The 25,570-nt window shown below is 38.1% G+C and overlaps 1 protein-coding gene across 1 annotated transcript in view; it reads left to right on the forward strand.

The window, feature by feature from the left end:
* UNC5C (unc-5 netrin receptor C) overlaps window positions 1–25,570 on the forward strand; it is a 162,213-nt gene that overhangs the window by 86,634 nt on the left and 50,009 nt on the right. The window contains exons 5-7 of the mRNA XM_089911279.1: window positions 3,130–3,310; window positions 8,433–8,600; window positions 11,324–11,488. Coding sequence (XP_089767405.1) covers window positions 3,130–3,310; window positions 8,433–8,600; window positions 11,324–11,488 — 514 coding nt within the window. The remainder of the gene's footprint in view (window positions 1–3,129; window positions 3,311–8,432; window positions 8,601–11,323; window positions 11,489–25,570) is intronic.

Consider the following 25,570-nt stretch of genomic DNA (forward strand, 5'->3'; position numbering starts at 1 on the left):
AAAGCGAGGATAGCAGGGGAGGTAGTGTTTAAGCAGAGAGGAGAAGGTGTGAAATAGCTGTCTAGGAGTGTGGGACAGTTTATAGACGTTGGAAATACCGTACCATCTTTTGGCAGAATTTAGGGCCCACTTGAGTTCTGTCATCATGAACGTAAGATTACACCATGCAACATGGCTTTGCACAGCCACGTTTCACTGCAAGGATGCGAAGGTAGAGCAGACAATGTGGATCAAGGAGGACACAATCCCCAGTCCTCGTGGTACGTTGGGTGTGGGAAATCAGACATCCCCACTTGAGAGGACTCTAGAAGAAACAGCAGCATCATGAAAGAGCTAGGATTTAGTTAGAGAAAAGTGAAGAAAACAATCTGAACAGAGGTTGAAATTTTGGAAGATATTGGTGCCGTGTTCCAAGGTAGTGAGGAAGGGTTTCAAAAGTTTTGGAGGGTGGGTGATGGAGATGTGCTGAGCAAGGTGGTGATTCTAGTGCAGGAGGTGAGTGATGACCTGTGGTCCAGACCTGAGCTCCTCCTGAGCTCCTCCAGGTCTCAAAACAGGACTTGGTGACAAGACTGGGAGTTCTGGGGCATAGGGAACTGGGAGGGGGTCATCTTGCTAAAAGCCCAAGTCCTTGGGTCCTTTCTTCATTCCTACAGCTCTTTTCTCTCTGTAGATGTCATTGTTTCTTCAAACAAAGACATACAGGCAAGCCCAGTGTAGAGAATAAATCGAAGCAGAGTTTCCCTGGGTGAAAGCCAGAATTAGGGGAGGAGGGCCACGTCCCTCACAGGGTTCAGGGTTACTGCCTCAGCATTTCTAGGGGTCCTCATATCTCAGGTCATAATCACTGCTCCGATGTTGATGAGAGACACCTGAGGAAAATAACAGTCACGTATGAGAAAGAGATCATATATACCCAGTAATCACACAAGTCTTTTTAAATGTTTTGCCAGCAGTGCAGAATCCTTTTTTCTTCCACATAATAAACTTTTCAAATAAACAGGTGGTTTGCAGTATCCCTTGGGATCTCTTTGTGTCATTTACAATCAGTATAGCATTACTGTTGTTAACTATTATGTACATAGAAGAAACCATAGTTTCGAACAGTCCTGACTTAGATCAGGCTCTCCAGAAGTAAACCACGAGGCAGAGGTTTGAATGCAAATGGTTTGTTATAGAAGTGCTCCCAGGAGAGTCCTGTAAGTGGGTGGAGCAAGCAGGAGAGAAAAGAAGGAGCCCAGAAAGTATACTTTTAGAAGATGTCTCAAGGAGGCAGCTCTGGAGAGTAACAATTCAGGTTCCAACCTGATTGGACACAGGGCTTGTTTCCATACCTGTGAGGTCACAGCAAAGGAGAAAGTGGTGGTGGGGGGAGCTGTGAACCCCTAGGTACTTCGAAGCAAAACATCTAGGAGCCTGAGGGCCATCCTTCAAAGCAAAGTAGAAGGTATGGGTCCTTGAAAGAAAATTGCGCATGCCCACGCGTGTGCCCCCCCACCCACCCCCCACATGGGATCTAAGAACAAATCAGGGGAGCCACAGGACCTTCTGTAAGTGGAAAGCTTTCTTTCAAACGGCAAAGATAATCTGTGTAAAGATTAGCTTCAGAAGATATTAACGTCAGCTTTCAATTATCATCAAGCAGTTTTCTAATAGTCTGAATCTTGTTCCCTTTCCTCTTGCACTTGTAGCAAGATCATATTACCGCACATGCAGGGCCGAAGTTTGAGAAAATCCAGGTCAAGTGAGTGTGCATCTCTCATCAAATATATCCAAGCACAGGACCGAATGTGCTGTCTTTATTGAAAACAAAATGCATGTTTTAAAACTCCACTATTTTAGATGGATTTCACAGTTTCTCACTTCCATTAGTGTAAATGTCAACACCGTTTAGCTATTTCAAAATTTACGTCTTTACAAATAGTCACTCTTGTCTACATCCTCATACGTTTATTTTAAGATGATTGTATTTTGTTTTTCCCTTTAAATTTTGTCCTCTCTTTTAAGGATTAGGGAATCATTGTTTTAGAGTCCCTGTGTTAGATGTAATTTAGATCTGTGTAACATCCAGCCCACTGACAGATTTAGAGATTAATTTCCAGACCTCTTGTGGTGCAAGGGAAGCTCCTTAAGATTTTGAAAATGGCAATACTATTGACTCCCTACCACTAAAGGTTACTTGTATGGGTATCCACACTAATGTAAAAGGAAAGTTTAAGTGTGGTAAATATCAATGTTGTTTTGCTTTATGGAAAAACCTGTGCATAGGGGAAAAAGGCAATTTATGGAACAAGAAATAGTTTATCCTTCATAAGGACATCTTATACAGATATATTTCCCTCCTTTCATTCTGTAAGGCTAACATTGCTGTTGCTAAACTGATATTTGCACAGGAAAAATGGTTCAGTAGTTTTGAACAGTTATGTCTTAGGTCAGGTTCTCCGGAAGCAAACCGTAAGCCAAAGATTTGATGCTAGAGATAGACAAAAAGAGAAATTTGACTATGACTTATATGCTATTTGGATTATATTGAGAGTTAGTAGAAAACCTTTTTTTTTTTCCTCCCAAGATTTTGGCTTAGATACATCTCTAAATATGTGTTTGCTATATTTTAAAGTAAGTGCACTTTTAGGGGAATTTAATCCATATGTTACACATAAATCATCCAAATGTTTTATTAGAGCTACACGATGTCTAAGATGCCTTTTGAGCTTTTTTAATAGTCCTTATATTCTCTGCTGAAAAGCAGCAGGTAAGTTGCCAAGAGTAAACAAATCAAATAGCAAAAGGTTTGAGTTCAGTTTGAAATGCTTAGCCTATTATTTTTGATTGGGTTCTGAACTTGGCAATGCACATCCCCAATTCCTGCCTGGAGGGCAAAGTGAAAACAATTTGAACACTGTATTTCCCAGTCGGGTCATTGACATTTGAGAATAATGTAGTACAGACAGAATCAGCATGTTTGGCAGGTGAGTGATACTTAATGTGACCTCAGAAAGTTACTTTCTCCACTTTGCAGAAGTCCGTGGCGTGGAACAATGTTATCCACACTGCAAAACAAAAGTCAGGATAGACAGCCATCAAGGGATCCATACTGGGAATTTATCTGTTTCTCTCGTGCATCTTTAGGTGGAATGGTTGAAAAATGAAGATATCATTGATCCTGTTGAAGATCGGAATTTTTATATTACTATTGATCACAACCTCATCATCAAGCAGGCCCGCCTCTCGGATACTGCAAACTATACTTGTGTTGCCAAAAACATTGTCGCCAAGAGGAAAAGCACGACCGCAACTGTCATAGTCTATGGTGAGTGAGCTTTTGGGGTCTCAACCTAGTTGAGGTCAAACTGCAGTTTCTCATTTTAATCTTAAAATACCAGGTGAAGAGGCCCCTTTTCAATCCCCATGGCGGCTCTCTTCCAGCTTCTCATGTGGACGTTGAGGTTTAACAGCCTTCCTGATACTCATAGAAAAACTAGACTTAGAAATCCCTAGTCCTTTCTCAGTCAGTTTATAGAAAAATGAAGGAAATCTACCTAAGTACCAGGACGGTTCCCTGCTTCCCTAGGCCCTCCCGCTCTCCATAGCCTGGACTACAGAGATCTAGAGGGAATTCCAAGATGAAGATGCTTCAGGCAGTCTGCTGCTCTTTCTGTGGGCCTCAGGAGTGTGATTGCAAAACCTCAGGTAAACTGGAGCTGACATGCTCTCCGAACACATCAGAGCAACTTTAACTCCCTAGAACTTGCTTTACACTCCACCAGGGGCATCCAGAGTGAAGACAAGGGCTGCCATTGCCAAGCAGCCCTAATCCTAACCCTGTAGCAAGTTTCAACATGATGACTTCTTCAGAAAGCTTCTCTTCCACTCTCAGGCCCTTTCTAATCCGTGTCATCTCTAAGCCTATCATTTCTCCAGAAGTACTAAACGATTCTGCCCCCAGTTTCGCTGTAGCACGTGATGCTTTTATCTGCCTGTCTGCTTTGGCACTCAGTGGTTTTCTCATCATTTCACTAGTAGTTCCATCTCCCCAGCTAAGCTTTTAAGCTCCTTGGTAGACTAAGAGAACAGCCCTGTAAATTTATGTATTTCTCACAGTGTTAGATACATAGTAGGTCTTCATATTCTTGATGAGTTATTGTCTCAGAGGAAACTGAATGACCCTGAGAAATATTTTGAGGTTCTGCCACCTCCGGAATGACATGGCTACCACTTAGAATGTAAGGAAGCTCTTCATGGCGCTTCAGTGTTAAATGACCCTCCAGGAGATTTGTCTAAATGACTACGAAGGAAGGACAGCCACGCGTATGTGGCTCACGGCCCTTGCTTACTGCAAGTAGTGCCATTTGGCTGGATGTGTCCTCACACTATAGGGTGTTAGGAGAACAGAAACCACTGTGATGTGTTCGAAAGGCTGAATGTAGAGATGCTTTAAAACTGTCATTTTCATTACAGGACAGATGCATAATATTTTTTTAAAATCCTCTGAATACTCTGAAGTTAAATTTCCTTAAGTCACAATGAAACGTTTCCCACTTTGTCTTTTTCTAAACTCTCTGACCGACTTAATTAACAGCATTGGAAATGGAAAAGAGAAGTGGGGCACATCACAGCTTGTATCAGTCATAAATAACTAATGAAGGCAGACTCTAAATAGATGTGTTACATAGATGTTTAATATACATGCAGATCTCTTTTCCTATGTGTGGCATGCTTTCAGGATCCATAAGCACAAGCTGAACATTGTCTTTAGGAAGAATCAAACACAAGCAACTAAAGCATTTTGAGTTTAGAAAACAGCATGGGACTAGGGGTCAGGAGTCTTATGTTCTAGGCCTAGTTCTATCACCAACTGACCTTCAGTTGGTCACTTAAACAGAATGCTCGGAGCCTGTATCTCCTTCTCTGTAAAATGAGGGAATAAGCCTAGGATCTTCAAGACCTGTCTTTTCTCTAAAAGTTTATGATATTGGCTTGCCAGTGTGTTGGTAAGCAATTTATACTGACAATTCCATGACATTTGGAGTTTTGTGAAGTTAAGTGGATTAAATTGCTTTTTGGAATGCTAAATGCAACTCTACCTGTCAAACATCAGCTTGTCCTTTTCATGGCCTCGTAAAATAAGTTGTCCAAGGCTCATAGGTTGGACTCACTAATAGTCCACAGAAAAACATATATATGTAACCAGTATTTCATTTTAGAGTCTGTTGTATATATTTAATTTTGTTAGCATCATTTTTAGATTGCAAATATACATTATAGAAAATTTGGGAAACACAGAAAAACGTTCAAAGAAAAAAATACCTATAATCCTGTCATTTTGTCATCCAGAGGTAGCTTTAAAAAAGATTGATATGTATACTACTGGAATTTTCTTAGCATAAATAGGATTTTAAAATAAGGATTCTAAATATATTTTTTTACTTAAAGCATAATGTTGCAATATCCATGTATTATTAAATAGACTTCTACAGCATCATTTTTTTAAATTTATTTTTTAATTGAAGTATAATTAAATTACATTGTTGTGTTAATTACTGCTGTACAGCAAAGTGACTCAGTTATACATACATACATATATATATATATATACACACACACACATTCTTTTCCGTTACAGTTTATCACAGGATATTGAATATAGTTCCCTGTGCTATACAGTAGGACCTTGTTTTTATCCATTCTCTATATAATAGTTTGCATCTGCTAATCCCAAACTCCCAATCCCTCCTTCCCCCACCCCCCTCCCCCTTGACAACCGTAAGTCTCTTCTCTATATCCCTTATTCTGTTTCTGTTTCATAGATGGGTTCATTTGTGTCATATTTTAGGTTCCACCTGTAAGTAATATTGTACTTATCTTTCTCTTTCTGACTCACTTCACTTAGTATGATAATCTCTAGGTACATCCATGTTGCTGCACATGGCATTATTTTGTCCTTTTTATGGCTAAGTAGTATTCCATGGTGTATATGTACCACATCTTTTTTTTAAATAAGACTGTGATGGCTAGCCCTTTTTTCCCCTTTATTTATTTATTTTCTGGCTGCATCGGGTCTTAGCTGCGGCATACGGGATCTTTTTTGAGGCATGCGAGATCTTTTGTTGCAACGCGCAGGCTTCTCTCTAGTTGTAGCATGTGGGTTTTTCTCTCTCTAGTTGTGTACGGGCTCCAGAGCATGTGCGCTCTGTGGTTTGCAGCACGCGGGCTCTCTCATTGAGGTGCACAAGCTCAGTAGTTGTAGCACACAGGCTTATCTGTCCCGCAGCGTGTGAGGTCTTAGTTCCGCCATGAGGGATCGAACCCACGTCCCCTGCATTGGAAGGAGGATTCTTTACCACTGGACAACCAGGGAAGTCCCTGTACATCTTCTTTATCCATTCACCTGTCGATTGACATTTAGGTTGTTTACGTGTCTTGGCTATTGTGAATAGTGCTGCTATGAACATAGGGTGCATGTATACTGAGTCATTTTCAATAGCTGCCTAGGAGTCAATCTCACGAACATACGTGTTTACCATGTTCCTATTATTGAACATCACAATTGATTTCAGTTTATATAAAAAATAACTCTCCAGTGAAAAATAGTCTATGTCTGTATGTATAACACATTCATGATTATTGTCTATTGCATAAGTTTCTAGAGAAGATGATGGGTATATGATGTTCACATGTAAGGTTTGTGTTATCTGAGTAACACTCTTCTTTACCATCAGGAAGCAGATACATATACTAGTTGTGCCATGTTTTAACCACCAGCAAATAATTTTTGTTAGAAATTGCTTAATTAAAATGATTTCACAGACTCATATATTGATATACAAAAGTATGTCAGAGTATTTTCTAGAGCAAGATCTACAGAGGTAGTGAACATAGTGTTAGGGAGTAGGTTTTTTTTTAAAAAATATATTTCTTTATTTATTGGCTGTGTTGGGTCTTCGTTGCTGTGCATGGGCTTCCTCTAGCTGTGGTGAGCAGGGGCTACTCTTCATTGCAGTGCACAGGCTACTCTTCATTGTGGTGCACGGGCTTCTCATTGCTGTGGCTTCTCTTGTTGCAGAGCACCGGCCCTAGGCACGCAAGCTTCAGTAGTTGTGGCTCGTGGACTCCAGAGGCAGGCTCAGTAGTTGCGGCACACGGGCTTAGTTGCTCCGCAGCATGTGGGATCTTCCTGGACCAGGGCTTGAACCCATGTCCCCTGCATTGGCAGGTGGATTCTTAACCACTGCACCAACAGGGAAGTCCCAGGGAGTAGGTTTTATCATCGCACCTATACTGACAGCTCCACCAAACACCGTAAATACCCTTTGTACACAAAATAGGTGTCCATTTCAGTTACATCAACTAATCGCTAATTCATCCAAATAGATACTCAATTAGTTAAAAATCCAGCTATCAAGACTTCTTTAAAAACTAGATTCACTTATTAATGAAACTAAAAGTCCTTAAAAGGTTATAAAGTTTACATATGCTAAAGAAAAATAATCAGTCATCTGTTATTAAGAAAAGGCTAAATGATTTTATCAGTTCCCATGCTTCATAGTCACTCACAGCCTTGGTATAAGGATGTAAACATATATTATTTGAGATAAGTTGCCAAAAGTAATTTTTGGAGCTTTACTAGGTAAGAGGATGTTTTTTAAAACAACACTGGCTAAGGAAAGGAGAACACAGTCCTATTTTCTGAATAGGTAAATAGATGTTGATAATTCATTTTATTTGTCTCTGTGCTTAGATTCTTCAGCTCTGCAATGCAATTTTATTTTATTTTATTAACACCTTTATTGGAATATAATTGCTTTACAATGGTGTGTTAGTTTCTGCTGTGTAACAAAATGAATCAGCTATACATATACATATATCCCCATATCTCCTCCGTCTTGCGTCTCCCTCCCACCCTCCCTATCCCATCCCTCTAGGTGGTCACAAAGCACCGAGCTGATCTCCCTGTCCTATGTGGCTGCTTCCCACTAGCTATCTATTTTACATTTGGTAGTGTATATATGTCCATGCCACTCTCTTACTTCGTCCCAGCGTACCCTTCCCCCTCCCCATATCCTCAAGTCCATTCTCTATGTCTGCGTCTTTATTCCTGTCCTGCCCCTAGGTTCTTCAGAACCTTTTTTTTTTTTTAGATTCCATATATGTGTGTTGGCATACGGTACTTGTTTTTCTCTTTCTGACTTACTTCACTCTGTATGACAGACTCTAGGTCCATCCACCTCACTACAAATAACTCAATTTCATTTCTTTTTATGCCTGAGTAATATTCCATTGTGTATACGTGTGAAATGATATCCAGGGTCTCTTATAGCTTTGAAGTTTTCGATTTTTTTATGGTCACTTGGGATACAACTTTTATGTGTTGTGTGTGGTTTGTGTGTACGCACATATGTTTAGTTCACATTTTATTTTTTATCTCTTTCCAGTAAACGGTGGCTGGTCTACCTGGACAGAGTGGTCTGTGTGTAATAGCCGCTGTGGACGAGGGTATCAGAAGCGCACAAGGACCTGCACCAACCCAGCCCCACTCAATGGTGGTGCCTTCTGTGAAGGGCAGAGTGTGCAGAAAATAGCCTGCACCACGTTATGCCCAGGTAAGCAACGCAGCGCTCTCCTTCCACATGTCTCCTCCCATTCTAGAAATGAGTTTTAGGGTATATATACAAATCTTTAGTCTTTTTTTTTTTTTTTTTTTGGCTGTGTTGGGTCTTCGTTGCTGCTCACAAGCTTTTTCTAGTTGCAGGGAGCGGGGGCTACTCTTCCTTGCGGTGCTCAGGCTTCTCATTGCGGTGGCTTCTCTTGTTGCAGAGCACAGGCTCTAGGCATGCGGGCTTCAGTAGTTGCAGCACACGGGCTCAGTAGTTGTGGCTCATGGGCTCTAGAGCCCAGGCTCAGTAGTTGTGGTGCACGGGCTTAGTTGCTCCGCAGCATGTGGGATCTTCCTGGACCAGGGCTCGAACCTGTGTCCCCTGCCCTGGCAGGCGGATTCTTAACCACTGCGCCACCAGGGAAGTCCCACAAAGCTTTATTCTTCACAGGAGTGTGTGGTAAACATTATTTAAATCCATCATCCCATTCAGTGCTTACATTGCTGGGACCTCAGGTCTTTTCCCCCAAAAGAGTACTTAACTTTATTACCCTAACATACAAAATAGTGTAAAACAAGAGATTAAACACACAGAAACATAATCCCTCTCTATTACTCAACAAAACTGTTGGAACCAAGATTGCAGGATCTGTAATTCAAGGCATTTGAGCAGCATTGAAAGCCACACATTTAAGATAACAACCTTGATCTCCAGAAAGCCGTGGAAATTAATTGGAACTGAAATTTAGAAAATGTTTTAGGTGAAGTACTTGATATTTGGTGTCAGTTTCTGGGCAAAGGCAAATAAAACATCTGAAATGAATTAAAAGGAAGTCTAAGCTTTCTGACACATGAGCTAATGGATTTTGAAAACACAGTGCAGTCATCTATTATCTGTACATGTTGGTCACCTATTTTTGAGTTATTTGCAATGGTACCTATAGCAAGATTGCATCCCTTTGCCTCTGAACATCTTTCTGTGCTATCTCATGTTGTCCCAAGCTCTTATCCTTTGGTAAATTGAAGTTAATATTTGCCAAAACCAAAACCCACTAAAATGTCCAATTATAAAATATATTAAAAAATTAAGCTAAAATTATTTTGAAATAACCCATAAATTTATTGTATCCCATTGGGGTAGCTATTATATTGTCACTTTCATTATTTAGATACAAAGACTACTTACTTCCCTTTATAGTGCCTAACTTATGTCAGGTTCATCCTTTTAGTAGAATTTTCTCAGAGGTGGGTTGGAGAAGTGAACTGGAGAGAAAACGGTAATATAAATTTTATATTCCTGTTTTCATTTCCGAATATCAAAACAGTATCCCACACTGAACCCTTTGAGAGCCTTTATTTATGGAACAAACTTTGACACTTAGCTAGGCTAAGAATTTCAGTATTTTCTCTTGTACGCTCCTATGTTTTGTCTGCATACTGACTCCCACAGTTAGAAATGCACTGAGCATTTAGTTGAAATAGAAATGTGTGTGTGCGTACTTTGGGATGGTCTAGGTCAAAGCAAATGTCTTTTCTTCAGATAGCTGGGAGTTGCTTATATAGCTAACTGTACAATTGAAATATTAATACTTTCATCATTTTTTCATGTGGGCATATTTATATCTCTATACATATTATGCATAATACATATAGTTACACAATAATTTGAATATGAAATCACACAGATTTCCCAAACTATGTAGATTATTAAAATTGATCTAATTTCTGTCAATATGTAGGTATAACACATGTACATTGCATGTTCAATAAATGATGTTTGCGATTGTCTTACATTGAATCCTAGATGATTATTTATGTATTTCAGGGAAATTTTTAAAAATTTAACTCTTATTTTAGTATTTTCCTCTTATTTATGTAAGAACCTTTAAAGAATGTACTAGAGTATTTAAGTTGTGTGTTTTTAAAATAGAGATCTCTTAGCTCTTTATCACTGAAGTTTACTAACAAGTCAAGCACAAAAATTAAGAAGAAAGTGAATCTATTCTAAATGACTGAATCACAGGAATTCAGGAATGTGAATTAATTCACATTAAGGAATGTGCTTAAATATTATTTTTAAAATAAAAATAGCAACATATATCATCAAATAATGGAATGAAATCAAATAATAAATGGAAAATAATATAGACTTTTCAAGAAGTCATTGCAGAAGATGTTAGAATCAAGCAGCATGGATGAAAAAATAAAAAGAATGTATAGGATGTAGATGAGGGGTGCAGGTACATGGATGGATGGATGGATGGATGGATTTCTTCCACACTCTACCAGCCTCTTCTCCTGAACCCCACAGAGGTTTACTTGCACTACCCACATTACATTATGCAGGAAGGAATCTTGGATCCAAAAAGAGGTTCCCTAATTTTCAATCCAAAATCCAGACATTTCCCCTTTAATAGAAAAACCACCAGGATTTACTTTTATGCAGCTCCTGGTGACAGCTTTGGTTTCTGTGTGTCCCATTAAGCTTCCATTTGCTTGGTCAGTGAAGAAATAGTCACACACCTTGTAAGGGAAGTTCGAAGAGCCCACACAATGTATGTAGAGCATGCACTACTTCAGCAGTTAAAATGAATGCAGTGTTCCTCGGGGTGGGGTGGGGGGCATTTTCTTCAGTGTTTGGTGTTGTGTTGTTTCTGCTTGTGCTCTGCTCCTCTCTGCCCTCAAAAAGTTCCTTCTCCCTTTGACCCGATGCTGGTTTTTGTGTGGCAGTGGATGGCAGGTGGACCTCATGGAGCAAGTGGTCAACTTGTGGGACCGAGTGCACGCACTGGCGCAGGAGGGAGTGCACGGCACCAGCCCCCAAGAACGGAGGCAAGGACTGTGACGGCCTCGTCCTGCAATCCAAGAACTGCACGGATGGTCTGTGCATGCAGAGTAAGTCTATTTGAGCAAACGACAGACACTGGGGAGGTCTGGGGTTTAACCATTTGGATTTCTTTAAAGGAAATATCAAAAAATAAAAATTTCTTAAACAAAAATGCAGTACTATACCAATATCGTGGGTCTCTGTCAAAATTGAAAAAAATGAATCTCCCAGAACCCAGTATGAAAAATAACTGTATCCAGTTAACAGATGACACACACAGTATTGCTTTTCCATGAGCAAAAAGGGATTTAGTTGTTTCCATGGAGGGGCTGTCATTCTTTTCAGGGCAGGGAAGTGCTACTCAGTTTTATTATAGTGCACAAAAGGGCACCCTAAACTCCTCATAGAGTCACATGACTTCCAAAAAGTAAGCTATTTATTTCTAATTCATGGCTGTTACTGAACCAGTGTCCATGAAATTTAAAATATATGTATAAGGACAGGAAATATTTGTGCAAGTAGATTTACCAGTTTACAAGTGTTTAGTGTGAACATCTTCACAACACCTTGAAGATGCTGGGTTTGTATTAGAAATTATAACATTTATCTAAAGGGACTAATGTTTATAAAACATAAATTTTTAAAAATGGGTGTAGACGATTGGCTCAAGAATATAATAGGTGCTATAAGCTAAATATTCCACATTTTTCATGGCCTTTTTCCTTAGATTTTCTTAATGAGATGGTGGTTTGATTTGCATATTTGCAGACTCTCACTCCTCTATTGAGGAGCCCTTAGACGTACAAAATTTACCATCCCTTTTATGACCATGAATTAAGGTACTAAGAATTGTTCTGAAATCACACCTATAACAGATGAATGGATCAAACAGTGTGCTGTCTTTGGATCTTACCTAATGGCAGCCAAATGTTGACATTTCTTATAACACATTACAGATTGCTTGTGGAATATATTTGTATTTGTCATTTAAGAATAAGATATTTTCAGCACATTTATGAAATTCTGTTTACTTTCCAGAGTCTATACACACAGGGACCTTTAAAAAGGAACCTTACTTAAAATACAAATAGGTAATTACATTGCTGACACAGAATAAAAATCCAGCGGGCCTCTTATTTTTCTGTCCACGGTACATGGTATTCTTTGAGAACAGACTGCAGCTGGGTGTAAAGCATAGCTTCTGGTTGTGATTTGGGAACGACTGCTGTGCATCTGAGTTTGTACCAGAAACACAGAATGAAAAGAATACAGCTCTTTTACTAACCATTTATCCAGAGATCCAGGGTTTGTTCCTCTTGGTATTAGTCTGAGTTGACGATTAAAATGAAAACATACCATACACAAGTTATTTTTTAACATTTTTATAATTTAGTATTCTTGTAGTGCTGAGCAAATTGATTCATGTGATTGAAAGTAGCAATATTTGAAGTTTCTCTCACTCCCTTTCTCAATATTATACTTTTCAACTTTGGGTGATTTAATGCCTACTGTTTCTATTGTGCATATTTTAAAATTCCTAAAGCAACATATTTAACAAGGAGTACATTGCTGCAAGATGGAACATTGGGCCTTTTATTCCTTACACAAATGACACATTATAAATTATGACATTTGTCAAATACAAGCATGAAATATTCAAGTTAAGACTTTCATGACATAGCATCCCCTTAGCATCTAGCTGATTTCTTACAGCATTAATAGAATTTTTTCTAATGATTGGATGTTTACCAATAATGATGGCATGAGGTGTGTGTGTAAGTAAGGAAAGGAAATGAGGCTCCAAGAGGTGTTATTTGTTTATTTATCGAGTCTCCTATTAGCCTGGAACATTTGGGTGTTTGAATTAATAAGTTAAAAAGCTGTTTCCTTTCATAATTCTGATTTGCTGTAGTAACAGTCTCTACTAGGTCAATAAACTCTTTCATCTGCCCTGCTGTATCTACTCTAGTGCAAAGGAGAGCTCTAGTCTGTGCTATTATTGATTTCCTCAGTGATAAAAACCTCAGATACTGTTGCACTGAGTAATTATAGTATTTTACAGTGAAAGCTATAGTTTCTGTTTACCAGTAAGCTGGGTGTTTCTGGCATAGTATTGCCGACAAAGTTTTGCAAAGAAATGATAATGTTCTTGGTCCTTATTTTGGAAGACAAAAGGCTTTCTGATAGTGTAAGTACCAAGCTTGTAAGAGGGACATGGTCTGCATTAAGAAAAAGAATGGGAGTAGAAAAGAGCTAGAAACTTGCAGTTGACAATTAGGAGTTATCATTTAATGTTTATGTACTTTAGGAAAATTAGTGTCTTCAATGCACTGATAATATTGCAATACTGATAAAGAGCTATTTATCTCAAAGTAAAGCTAGCCTACTTACCATTGGACTAGGGAGGCAGTACAACCTCTGAATCTACTCAAAATTGTCTACAAATGATTTGGATATAAATGTAGATATACTGCTAGGAAGGAGAAATTTGGAGTTCATAATGGACATCAGTAGAATTCAGAGTTACCTAGATAACACAGTGTAGTATATTTTAAAAGTCAGATTGGTACTTAAGAGCAATACAATGTGAAATATATAGAAAATATTGCTTCAGTGTTTATTCACTAATTTGTTCAAAATAATATTCAGACATATTTCTTCCTTAGCCATTTCTCTCATTATAAATACCTTTGACTCAAAATATGTAGAAATATTGGATAAAATGTTTAAACTTAAAAGACATACACACATTTGGAGTGTGTGTGTGTGCGTGTGAGAGAGAGAGAGAGAGAGAAAGAGAGAGAGAGAGAGAGAGAGAGGGGGCGAGGGCATATCAAGTTCAAAAGAAAGAGAAATCCTCAAGTGGCAGAAATGAAGTAGGAACTCAAATCTAGAGAAGTATACTCTGCGAGTGGACACCAGAATAACCAAGAGGAGCATTAGACATGGATGTAAGTCCTAGGGATTAGGCTTTAGGCTTTCAGTTCTGAGGCTGAGAGTTGAAAGCCAGAAACTTGAATAAAACTGGGTCTCATAAATGGCTGCTCTCACCATGAAAAATAACTAGAAATTTTTTACCCATCAGCCCAGCGAAGCTACAGGAAAATTCACGGTAGAGAAGAGAAAAATGAAGTCTTCACTTAAACCTGTGATAAAACCACACTCCGACACCCAGTTCTGGGTATGGAGTCTAAGATACAGTACAGGGAACAAAAAGCAAAGTATGTGCAGTTTATAAAGTTAGTAAAACTGGGGTACCAGCGGAAGTGAACAGCAAGGCATTTTCTAGAGTTCTTTTCACAACCCAAGTGCATTGGTCTATGATAAAGATAGCCCACTCCTGAAAATGAATTTACAACATAAAGTTTTATATCACCCAAGGGAATAGTCTGCTGTAAGAGAGAGTTGGCAACATAATAAATAGGTGAGTTAGTACTTTAATAACATGGACTCCTACAGCAATCTGAGTGAGGCTATAAAATAAATAAAAATTAAAAGACAAACTATTTTTAAAAGGAATATAAGCACAAATGAAAGAAAAGAATATTATAAAGAGGACAGACAGATTTGGGGAAAAATCAAATGGAATGTGATCCATTGAAAGTTAGAACTCAATGGAAAATTAAACATCAGATCAGATCAGAGACAGCTTTAGATAAAGCTGAAGAGAAAATTGGTAAACTGGAATGTAGATCTCATGAAACTTTTCAGAATACAAGGAGGAAAGATAGAATGAGTGATTATATAAAAGGTAGGTTAAAACACATGGAAGATAGAATGAAAAAGTCCCACGTTTATTATTCAAGAGAGCAAAATTTAAAGTTTTTGAGATAATCAAGATAGAGCTTACTACTCACAAACTCTTAATGAATAAACTACTAAAAATATGAAAATCGATTCTTTAAAAAATTGAGGGACCAGTTAAGGGGCAGTTAAAAATAAAATAAAATGGAACTAAACTATAGACAGCATTAACACAGAATATGGGAAGGTGTAATCTAAGTTAAAATGTTCTAATTTTTGTGTGTTGTTCAGGAAAAGAACAGTAATACTACTTGTGTTAAGCTTTACTGATTCAAGTGTCCCAATTAAAATGTTAAGACTGACTACACACATAAAGGTTGAATATATAAATTCAAAATAAGATTTTTAAGGGCAGAAAAGGGGCAAAAAGGAAAGAAAAAGTATAGTTAAATAAAAACAAATAAGATGGTATATATTAGGGATTATCATATATCAAGGATAATAATGTAAATGAATTAAATTTACCTGTTAAAGGAAATTCAAAATTACAGGAAAAATCCAGTTTTACATTGTTTATGAGAGACATACTTAAATCACAATTATAGAGAAATATTGAAAGTTAAGAAATGGAACTTACAGTGTAGTTCTATCTTTATTTTAAAATGTCCAATTAATGGCTTTGACTATCTAATTGGGCCATTCTTAATTCCCATTTTGCCTAAGTAACACATATTAGAGATTGGTTTTGCTCATAGTTTTAATTTAGATACTTTTTTTTCTTAGACTTTATAGTTTTTAGAATGTTTATTTTTTTTTTTTATTTTTATTTTTTTTGCGGAATGCGGGCCTCTCACTGCTGTGGCCTCTCCCGCTGCGGAGCACAGGCTCTGGACGCGCAGGCTCAGCGGCCATGGCTCACGGGCCCAGTGGCTCCGCGGCATGTGGGATCTTCCCGGACCGGGGCACGAACCCGCATCCCCTGCATCGGCAGGTGGACCCTCAACCACTGTGCCACCAGGGAAGCCCCTAGAATGTTAAATTTTTTGTTGGATAATTAAAAGTTTTCTAAATTGTTTACCAAATTTTTTGTGTAAGACATCTTAAAAATACAGATATTTCCTCAATGCCAACTGAAGTTTTTAACCAAAAGACTTCGAGGTTATTTATTTACAAAATTATTCAATATTTTAAAGATATAATAATGCTAAATGTTAGCAAATGTGCACTAAAGTAGGATCTCTTGTATTTTGCAAATGGGAACACAAATTTTTATGATTATTTGGGGAAGCAGTTTGACAATATGAGTTAAGAGCTTTAAAATTATTCCTCTCCTTTGATCCAAGAATCCTGTATCAGTGAATAAGTTTTAAGTAATTAACATGAATACCTAAAATATATGTGCCAAATACGTTCATATTCTTTGTAGTTTATTGTAAAAAATGCAAAGCACAAAAGTCCAATACTAGAGCAATGATTAAGTAATAAATGCTATTTCCATAAGGTGGAATATCATATAGCCACTAAAATATTTATGGTGGTTTAACATGGAAAAGCAGAATATGGATTTATGTATGCATTCAGTCATAACTATATAAAAGTAAGCTTAGGAAAAAGATGAATGAAATTTATTTATGCTAGTGAGATTACAGGTAACTTTTTTCTTTTTCAATATGCTTTCTATTCTCAATATTCTTTATATTTAGTATTTCATTATGCTTATAATTGTAAATGACTTTTTAAAAAGGAGTGTTGAGGATTAGGCTAGAACAACTGCATGATCTTGGAAACAGGAGTCTCATTTCGTTATTTGAGATGTAGCAATATCACTGATCTGTCCTGGGAATTTGGTCACATTGATTCAAATTAGATTAGATTTAGATTAGGTTACATAAAAAGTAATTGCATAAAATACTTGTATAAAATCCTAGTTGTATAAAATCCTTGGTGGCAAGAGTTACTTATAGCCAGTAAACCAAGTACATATACAAAAGAATTGTGAAGACATGGGGATTTGGAACTGAATTACAGTTTTGCATTATTTCCTAGTTGCTTATCATATACATATCACTCTGTCCTTGCAACCATACTTATTCTTAAACTCTTTAGTAAATTGGATTCATTATGTGATGCTATATAATTTCATTTGTGAAAAAAGGTCATGGTGTTTAAGCAATTTCAGAAGCTCCACTAAAATTTTAAGCTGTCCAAACACATTAGTTATTGAAGTATAACATGGATCATGTATATATTACACTGGGTATATCCTCAGTGGTCTGGAAAAGTACTTACACTGGAGACACCACTTTCAAATTAAGAACTTTCAGGAATTGGTGTTTTTTCACTAGAATACATTGTTAAAGGATAATTAAAAACTGTTAAGAGTCACTTAGTATACCAGAAAGAAGTTGGGCATTATTGGTTTATAAGCACATTGCTAATTAGAAAACAAAATTTAATATTGGAGTTCTTAGGTATGCTAAGAGATATGGATTGCATTGAACAAGAAAGGGTAAATGACTTGGAGTGTTTTTCACTACTGAAAATAAGCACACATGTCTGGTATCTTGGATACAAGAAAGTTAACATTAATAATAGATAAGACCGTTTTTTACTTAACAATACTATAGAATAGTGTATCTTATTCAGAAGGCAGTAATGGAAGGTCTCTTGTGCTGTGTACCCATTTAGGTTTCTTTATATCATCTCTAAGATTATATGAAAGTAGCTCCAGTTCTTGCCATATGGTTTTGAAATAGGATTTGCATAAAATGGTTTTGGGGAGAAAGAGAGCGGACACACTAGACACAGAAAGAGGTACAAGAGAATAAAAAAAGCACTTAAGACAATCCCCCAAACTGCTAAGCCAATAAGCATATTTACCATTTATGTTGAAATACGATTGTATTACCAAGACCTGATAACTTTTAACTTTTATAATCTTTATAATGAATTTGTAGTAAGATCTGCTCTGTTATGGTTGGCATATAATGGTTTAATCCATGCTTGCCTCTTACTTTTGAAAATAGCAACCTAAGGACTATATATGTGGTTTGGTCCAGAAATGGTACATTGTATATACTTACGAATACACTCAAGTAGATTATTACGTTACCGCAGCTATTCCTACAGACTTTGGCTTTTAATCCCATTTGAAGATTGGAGTCTCACATAGAGATATGTAAGAGTTCAAATCTGAATTTAGAATTACTCCTTCTTGCCGAAGAGGGTTTATGCCACAGTAGACAAATTAGAAATTGCAATTTACAAACAAGAACTGCCTAGAATTGTGCCTGCATCAGTGAACTTCCTGACTTTGGGAAATTAAAATGTTATGCAGTCTGCAAATTTAGCACTTTCTACTCATTAAAAAATTTACATGTCACCCTGCTCTTCCATTAATTCTCACTTACAGAGGAAGTGGCAGAACTCTGTGTGTGAATTGTAGTCTGGACACACTGCATACCAGGGCCCCCAGAATCCCAGGTGCATTTAATGTGAGGAAGTAATTTACTTTACAAATAGGCTGCTCTTCACTTTAGCCTGGTGTGTTTATCACGGCTATGGTAGGCATTTGAGAAGGCGTTAGTCAGTTTCCAGTGAAATTCTTGTCAACACAGCAGTTTGATAGGAAAGCATAATTGTGAGTGTCAGACAGTGAGTGCTTTTATCTATAGTTTGGAAGAAGTTGATGTCATAGCTGTGTTTGTATAGTCCTTGATATGCGTAGTGTCCCAGCTGGGAAATAAATATTCTGTCCGTGGACTGGCTGTCCAACACAGTGCTCTGCTGTCTCCGGTATAATGAGTGTGGTTTACTTTTTCATTTTTTCCTTTCTGGTAAAACATTTTCCTGATTTTGAAAGCACGGATGTGGTTAGGAACTTTAGCCCACAGAAACCTGCTGAACACCTAGGGAGCCCCAAACAGATTGGTGTGAGAGGACAAATGCAAAGTCTTCAGCTTCCAGGATGCAAAGTAAACTCTGAGGGAATTAAGAAAGGTACCACCTTTCACAACTGCAGCAAAGCTAGGACTCCTTCAAGATCACATAGGGGCAGGCCAGCGCTTTTGCTTGTTTTCTTTTTGCCTAAAAACCGAGCAGATAGGGTGATGTATGCTAGGAATTGGCCTCTTTACTTCAGGACTTTTCATCACTTTACTTTTTCTGTCAGATGTCTTTAATACTATGGATTTATTTATCACTGCCTTTGGATTTAATAATTTATCCTTTTTCTGAAGGAGCGTTGATGGGAATAGAAAATACTGCACTGAAAACGCTTGGGCAGCTGATCTGTGGGTTTGATTTTACTCAACTGTTGGATTAAATTTCAGACATTTATTCGTCACCTTCTGTGGGTCACGAGATAAGGGTTTTATATTTGAGATGTCCATTCCCCGCTGTTCACTTTCAGAAGGGTGTGGTTGTCAATGTTAGGAACAGGGCTGTGGATCAGTTAGTGAAGCATGGCCCACTGTCCTGTGAAAGCTGGAGCACAAATTACCGTGGCAATTTAGATAACTGACATCAGTGATAAGCAAATGTTCTTTTCAATTTTTGTTGTCATGTCCTAGGATTTATGTATTCATTTATTTGGAGTTCCTTAAGCCCTTGTCAATAAATAAACCCTCAGAAGAGTGGTAAATTATAATAAATGACTGTGAGGGTCTTTGACAGACCTGACCTTTGACATCATTAGTGCAGTCCTGATGGGCTGGTTAGATAAGAACCAACCTAAAAGAAAAAAAAAAAATCTGGTCATGTTTATTTTGAATAGCCCTTGAGGTTTTTAATGAGAACATTTGCATCAGAAGAAATGTAATTGGAATGAGAAAAGTCACATATGTTGGCTTGGTGTAAGGTCACTGGCAAAATGAAAGACCAAGCAGCCAGGTCAAGGAGAGAGGAAAATCCATGGAGAAGAGAGATTCTTCTAATGCTAGGGTCATAAAAGTGAGGACAGATCTTCTGAAGTGGCCTATTGTACTTCAGATAGATAAATATTCTAAAACTAACCAAAAGCTTGATGATTTAAAAACAAGGACTTTTACAGAACACACTTAATGCTTTTATAAATTAGAATTGAGTTATGTCATATTCATATTCATAATTTATATACTACTCCCCATATGAGATATGAATTCATCATCTATTTTATTTAATCTTCACAATATCATAAAATCTGTCTCCATGTATTAAGGCCATAGACACAGCTCCATATTGAAATATAATAAGTAACCTTGAAGGCAAGCAGGAACACCATAAAAGAAACTCCACCCATCTTCCTTTTGGCTACAAACTTGATAGCTAATCTAAAGACAGAGTTAATTCCAAGATAGCTACATAAAGACTTTCCTTTTATGTCTCTCTTAAATCTGGCTCAATGGTTCTCAAACTCTAGAGAGTGTAAAAATTACTGTATCATATATATATTTTAGTTTAAAGGAATTGCATATGTAATTTTAATTTTATTCACTTTCCACCTAATATAATGACTTAAGGCCCTGGCGTTAATTGCTTCTAACTCGGATTTACTATGTTAGACGTGGCGAAACTGAAGCAAAATTGACCTGAGTTCAACTTAATAAAACTCAAAAGGTACAAAAAATAATCTTACAAACAGAACTTTTGATATCCCGCTAATAATAGCTCTATCTTGGTAAGGAAGGAGCCGAGGCATAAAATTGAAAGAGCCCACCAGCATCCACAAGTTAGTATAAGAGCCAGTATATGAACTCACATCTGTCTCATTTTGAAACAAGCCTTTTTCCATGTGGGCTCTTGGAGGCTGAAAGCAAGTGGTGATCAGCTTTCATTGCTTTAAAATGTGATTTTCTTCTTATGTGTAGTGTCCCTTCAATTTTTGATGTTTATTCCTTTTTTCCTGTTGGCATCATTTTTGAGGGAAACAATGTTTCTCTTTTAAATATTTACATTTATGGTAGGTTCTGTGCCAAATACAAAGTGATTATCATACATTAACAACTACATCATTCTAGCACAGCTCTCCAATTACATTAGAGTAGAGATGCCCAAGTATGGTACACCTCTTTGCTTACCCCACACTTGCAACAGAAGACACTATTTAGAAGTTGTTTTATTTAAGGGCGAAAATCTCTGTTTTAACTTTCTCATGGGTATCAATGATAACATTTCAAATGGAGAGGTTATTTTCTAGTCTAAATAATTAGCATTACCTCATTCAATAACTGAATTGCAAATTAAGCCATGAACATATCAAGCCCTTTTCTATTATTTCCTTGTCTCTCCTCATTCAAATCTATTCATTAGACAATACGTATAAAAATGACGGGGCTGTAGCCTAAGAGCTGGGATCTGCCCCTCGCTTTGCTGTTTCACCAGCTTTGTGATGTGAGGCAAGTCCCTTCATTGCTCTGTGCTCTGGCTCCTCTGTCTGCAGGTACAGAGGGGTTAGAAGAGGGAATTCTAAAAATGATCTATTTTAACTCTAACATCCTGGGGGTTTGCGAGTTAGTAAGGGCATAGACTTGGTTTTGAGGAATTTAAACCTGGCTAGTGATGCTTGGAAGTTCTAACGTTTCTCACATCGGCATACTTGCTTGATAACTTTTCTATTAAAACACTACTTATGGCAGAAAAACAGTTTGCATTATCTTTTAAAAATTTAGTCATAAAATCATCATTTTTACTATTGTCTATTATTCGTATTGCATGACAAGAAAATTTAAAAGACTAGAAATATCTAGTTGGTGTTTATTAGGGAAATGAAGATTTGCATACAGTTCCTGGTGTTGTTCCTGAGATTTCCCAAATATAAACCCACCAAACAGGCTGTATTCAGACATTGCACAATTAAGAGCCATGTACTTAAGGATAACTTGATATTACTTGCTGGTGTATAAAACCAAGGAAGGCTCACTTTCCTTTTTAAGACGCTTGGGATGGGCTCTCATCTTTTATAACAGTTGAACATCAGCTGAAAAATATGGGCAAACCCCATCTCTCTTCTAAAGGATGACTTGGTGAAAATTAGGAAAGTCATTCCTTCCTCAAGTCATTTAACCACCGTCAGCCGCAACATTGTTACATTAACAATCCAGATCCACGGTAGACACAACCGTGAACAGGGCCTCCCAGGGCTGGACGGTGCAAAACCTGCACATTGTCAGCCTTACTCACAGGAGGATGGAAACCAACTTTGAGTCTCAGCACTTTCCTTAACTTGAAAATATCACTCCCCGTTTTGGGGGCTGATTCTCCTCGTCTGAATAGAAGTTGAACTGGATAATCTCTTAAACAGATGTTTTGGGCAGTTACGACGTGGCTTAGCATAAGAAGCATTTCACCAGCTATTTAAGAGCAGCCCACTGTTGTTCTGTGCTCCTTCTGTCAGTCCATGGGAGGTGATTTTGAAAGTTGTTATCAATGGAGGTACATTTTGTTCCAGACGATTCTTCCATGGCAAGACTGTTCCTCCCATTGCAGGACATTTAGTACCCTTGGCCCTCACTCACCAAATGCCTCAAATAACCCCCTAATCATGATGAGAAGCAAAAACACCTCTTCTGCCCTATTTCCAAACACCCCATTTAGAAGTGGCACCACCTCTGGCTGAGAAATCATTTTAGTATCAAGTTGCTCTCTGGCCTTGGAAATCTGCTTCTGAAACATGCCCTTGTATCTTTGCCAGAAGCCACAAAGGCCAGGAATAAACCTCTTTAAAAGGAGAGGGTGAAAGAGTACACAGTACTTAAAAGAAAGCCATTTTTTGTGGCTTTTCAGAAAAACTGGGCTCCTTGTCTCTGTCATAACTAGGAATCCTGAAATTCAAACAGATTTCCTACTGATTTTATTGAATAATAGGCTGTGTCAACTCTACTGCTCTTAAGAGCCGTCGTCTTAGTTTACTTATAATGTGCATCATAATGATATTGATATGGTTGTCACTTACTGATTGCGTTCAATGTACCAGCACTTTATAAATCTCATTTATCCTTTCCACAACTATATGGAAGTGCATATTTATAATCCCTTACACAGATTAGAAAACTGATGCTTAGAGAAATGAAGTATCTAGTTTGACCAAGCTCTCTTAGTTAAGGAACTGACAGGGCTAGGATTCAAACTGAAGTCCATGAGATTGAAAAACTCAGTTTCACTGCCTTGGCCAATAGCTGAGGTGCTTTTTCAATTGACCTGCCTTTCAAGTAGTAGGAAAGTTAACTGAAATCCCTAACTTATGAACCAGGCTGTTGATAGTGACGCTAAAAACAATTATTTTGCCCTGTGTTCTGCCGGAGATGCGATTTTTCATTATTGCTAGGACTGCTCTCAACAGGATCACCTCATTAACTGAAGAAATTGTTCCCTGTTGTTCCGTGAACGATGGATCAGATGGAGAAGTATAAAAACAAACTCTAGAAAGTGATTCTATATTCCCCTCATTTGGGGGATAGAACAGTAATCCCCTTCTATTCTGATACCCAGCTTCCTAAGTGATGTTTTAGTTGTGTAGTTGCAGAAGGGTTTTGAAAAGGATGGAAAAAGTTTTACAGAGTTGCCTTCCAAAACTCTTTATCAGCGTTTCTTTAACAGAGTAAATTGGGGTGTTGAACCACATTGGTGAGTGTACTTAATACTTGTCTGTTTTAAATTTTCCCATGTAGGAAAATAACAGTGTGGCTAGATTGGTCACTATTAGCTGTGAGAAATAACTAATAGACTTTTTTTTTTTTAATTTTAGAGGAACCTCACGTGCAAACACTTCATTAAATATATTGATACACCTATTGATAGACATCTCCCAGGCCAAGTTTTGTAGAAATCATCCATAAAATCCTGTCACTTCGCTGCCCAAAGTGATCTTTTCAGCATTACGTCTGATGACAGGATTTACATTTCAGTTAGAATAAAATTGAAACTCCTCCTGGTGGACCACCAGGCCTACAACATCTGGCTGCTACTCACTCTGAGCCCACCCCTTCCCTCTTTCCTTCCACTCACTACCATCCGACTGCTTCGATTTATTTATTTATTTACTTACTTTACTTACTTACTTACTTACTTACGGTACGCGGGCCTCTCACTGTTGTGGCCTCTCCCGTTGTGGAGCACAGGCTCTGGACGCGGAGGCTCAGCGGCCATGGCTCACGGGCCCAGCCGCTCCACGGCATGTGGGATCTTCCCGGACCGGGTCACGAACCCGCGTCCCCTGCATCGGCAGGCGGACTCTCAACCACTGCGCCACCAGGGAAGCCCTCACCTGCTGAATTTATTACACATTTTTTTTTTTTTTTGCGGTACGCGGGCCTCTCACTGTTGTGGCCTCTCCCGTTGCAGAGCACAGGCTCAGCGGCAATGGCTCACGGGCCCAGCCGCTCCGCGGCATGTGGGATCCTCCTGGACCGGGGCATGAACCCGTGTCCCCTGCATCGGCAGGCGGACTCTCTACCACGGCGCCACCAGGGAAGCCCTGCTTCGTTTTTATGTCAGGAATTTTGCATCCACTGTCCCTCTTCATGGAACATTGATCCCTCCAGATCTTTACTTGGCTGATTCTTTCTCCTTGTGCAAGCTTCAGTTTAAATTTCATTTCAACAGAAAATTCTTCCCTGATTCCCTAAGTTGGTCATTTTTTAATCTCCAATCACATTACATTTTTTTTTTTATTTTCCAAGAGGACTTTTTTGGCATTTGAAATGACCTTGATAATTGTTTACTTGTTTATTTTCTGTTAAACCAGAATGAAAGCAGTGACTTTTCCCATCTTGTTTGTCATTGTGCCCCTGTGCCGAAAATAGAACCCAGCATATAGTAATAGGGTTCAAGAGTATTTGTTAGGTGAATGAATGAATGAATGAATAGATTCCAGTTCTGTGCCTGGAAATAGAAGTCTCAGATAAATTACCACAAGGCACAAAAGTATTTATTGAGCAGTCCAGATCTACAGAAACATGGGAAAGTAGAGATTATAAATTTCCTTTTTATTATTCCTTGATCTGCCTGTCAAGAGCCGGGATTCTGTTGGGAAGTAGAGATGAAAGCCAAGGAGAACCCAGAACTGCTTCACAGGGTGAAATTTCAGACCTATCTCTCTGGAGATCGGCTTCTGCCTTTACAAGATACAGCTCTTCTGCTTACTCCAGCAGGCCCACCCTGATTCTTATCAAAATTTTCATGGTGAACATCAGACCATCCCCAAATACCCTATTTGACGCTTGTTTCTGGGCCCTCTCACGTGCAAAGGAAAACAAAAGGAGAAAAATCTTTTGACATCCTTCCACTTAAAATTACCCCTACAACAATGACATCACTTATCTGGTCCCCTGTACTAGCAGTGAAATTATATTGTCTTAAGTCTTTGGGTTTCAAAAATAACCTTTTTTCTTGTGCCTGTGTATGTCCCAGATGTCCTTTTATTGAGTCCA

The sequence above is a fragment of the Delphinapterus leucas genome, chromosome 5, assembly GCF_059928025.1.
Source record: "Delphinapterus leucas isolate spDelLeu-1000000601 "Yukka" chromosome 5, BTC_Dleu_Yukka2, whole genome shotgun sequence".
In the NCBI taxonomy this organism is placed as follows: domain Eukaryota; kingdom Metazoa; phylum Chordata; class Mammalia; order Artiodactyla; family Monodontidae; genus Delphinapterus; species Delphinapterus leucas.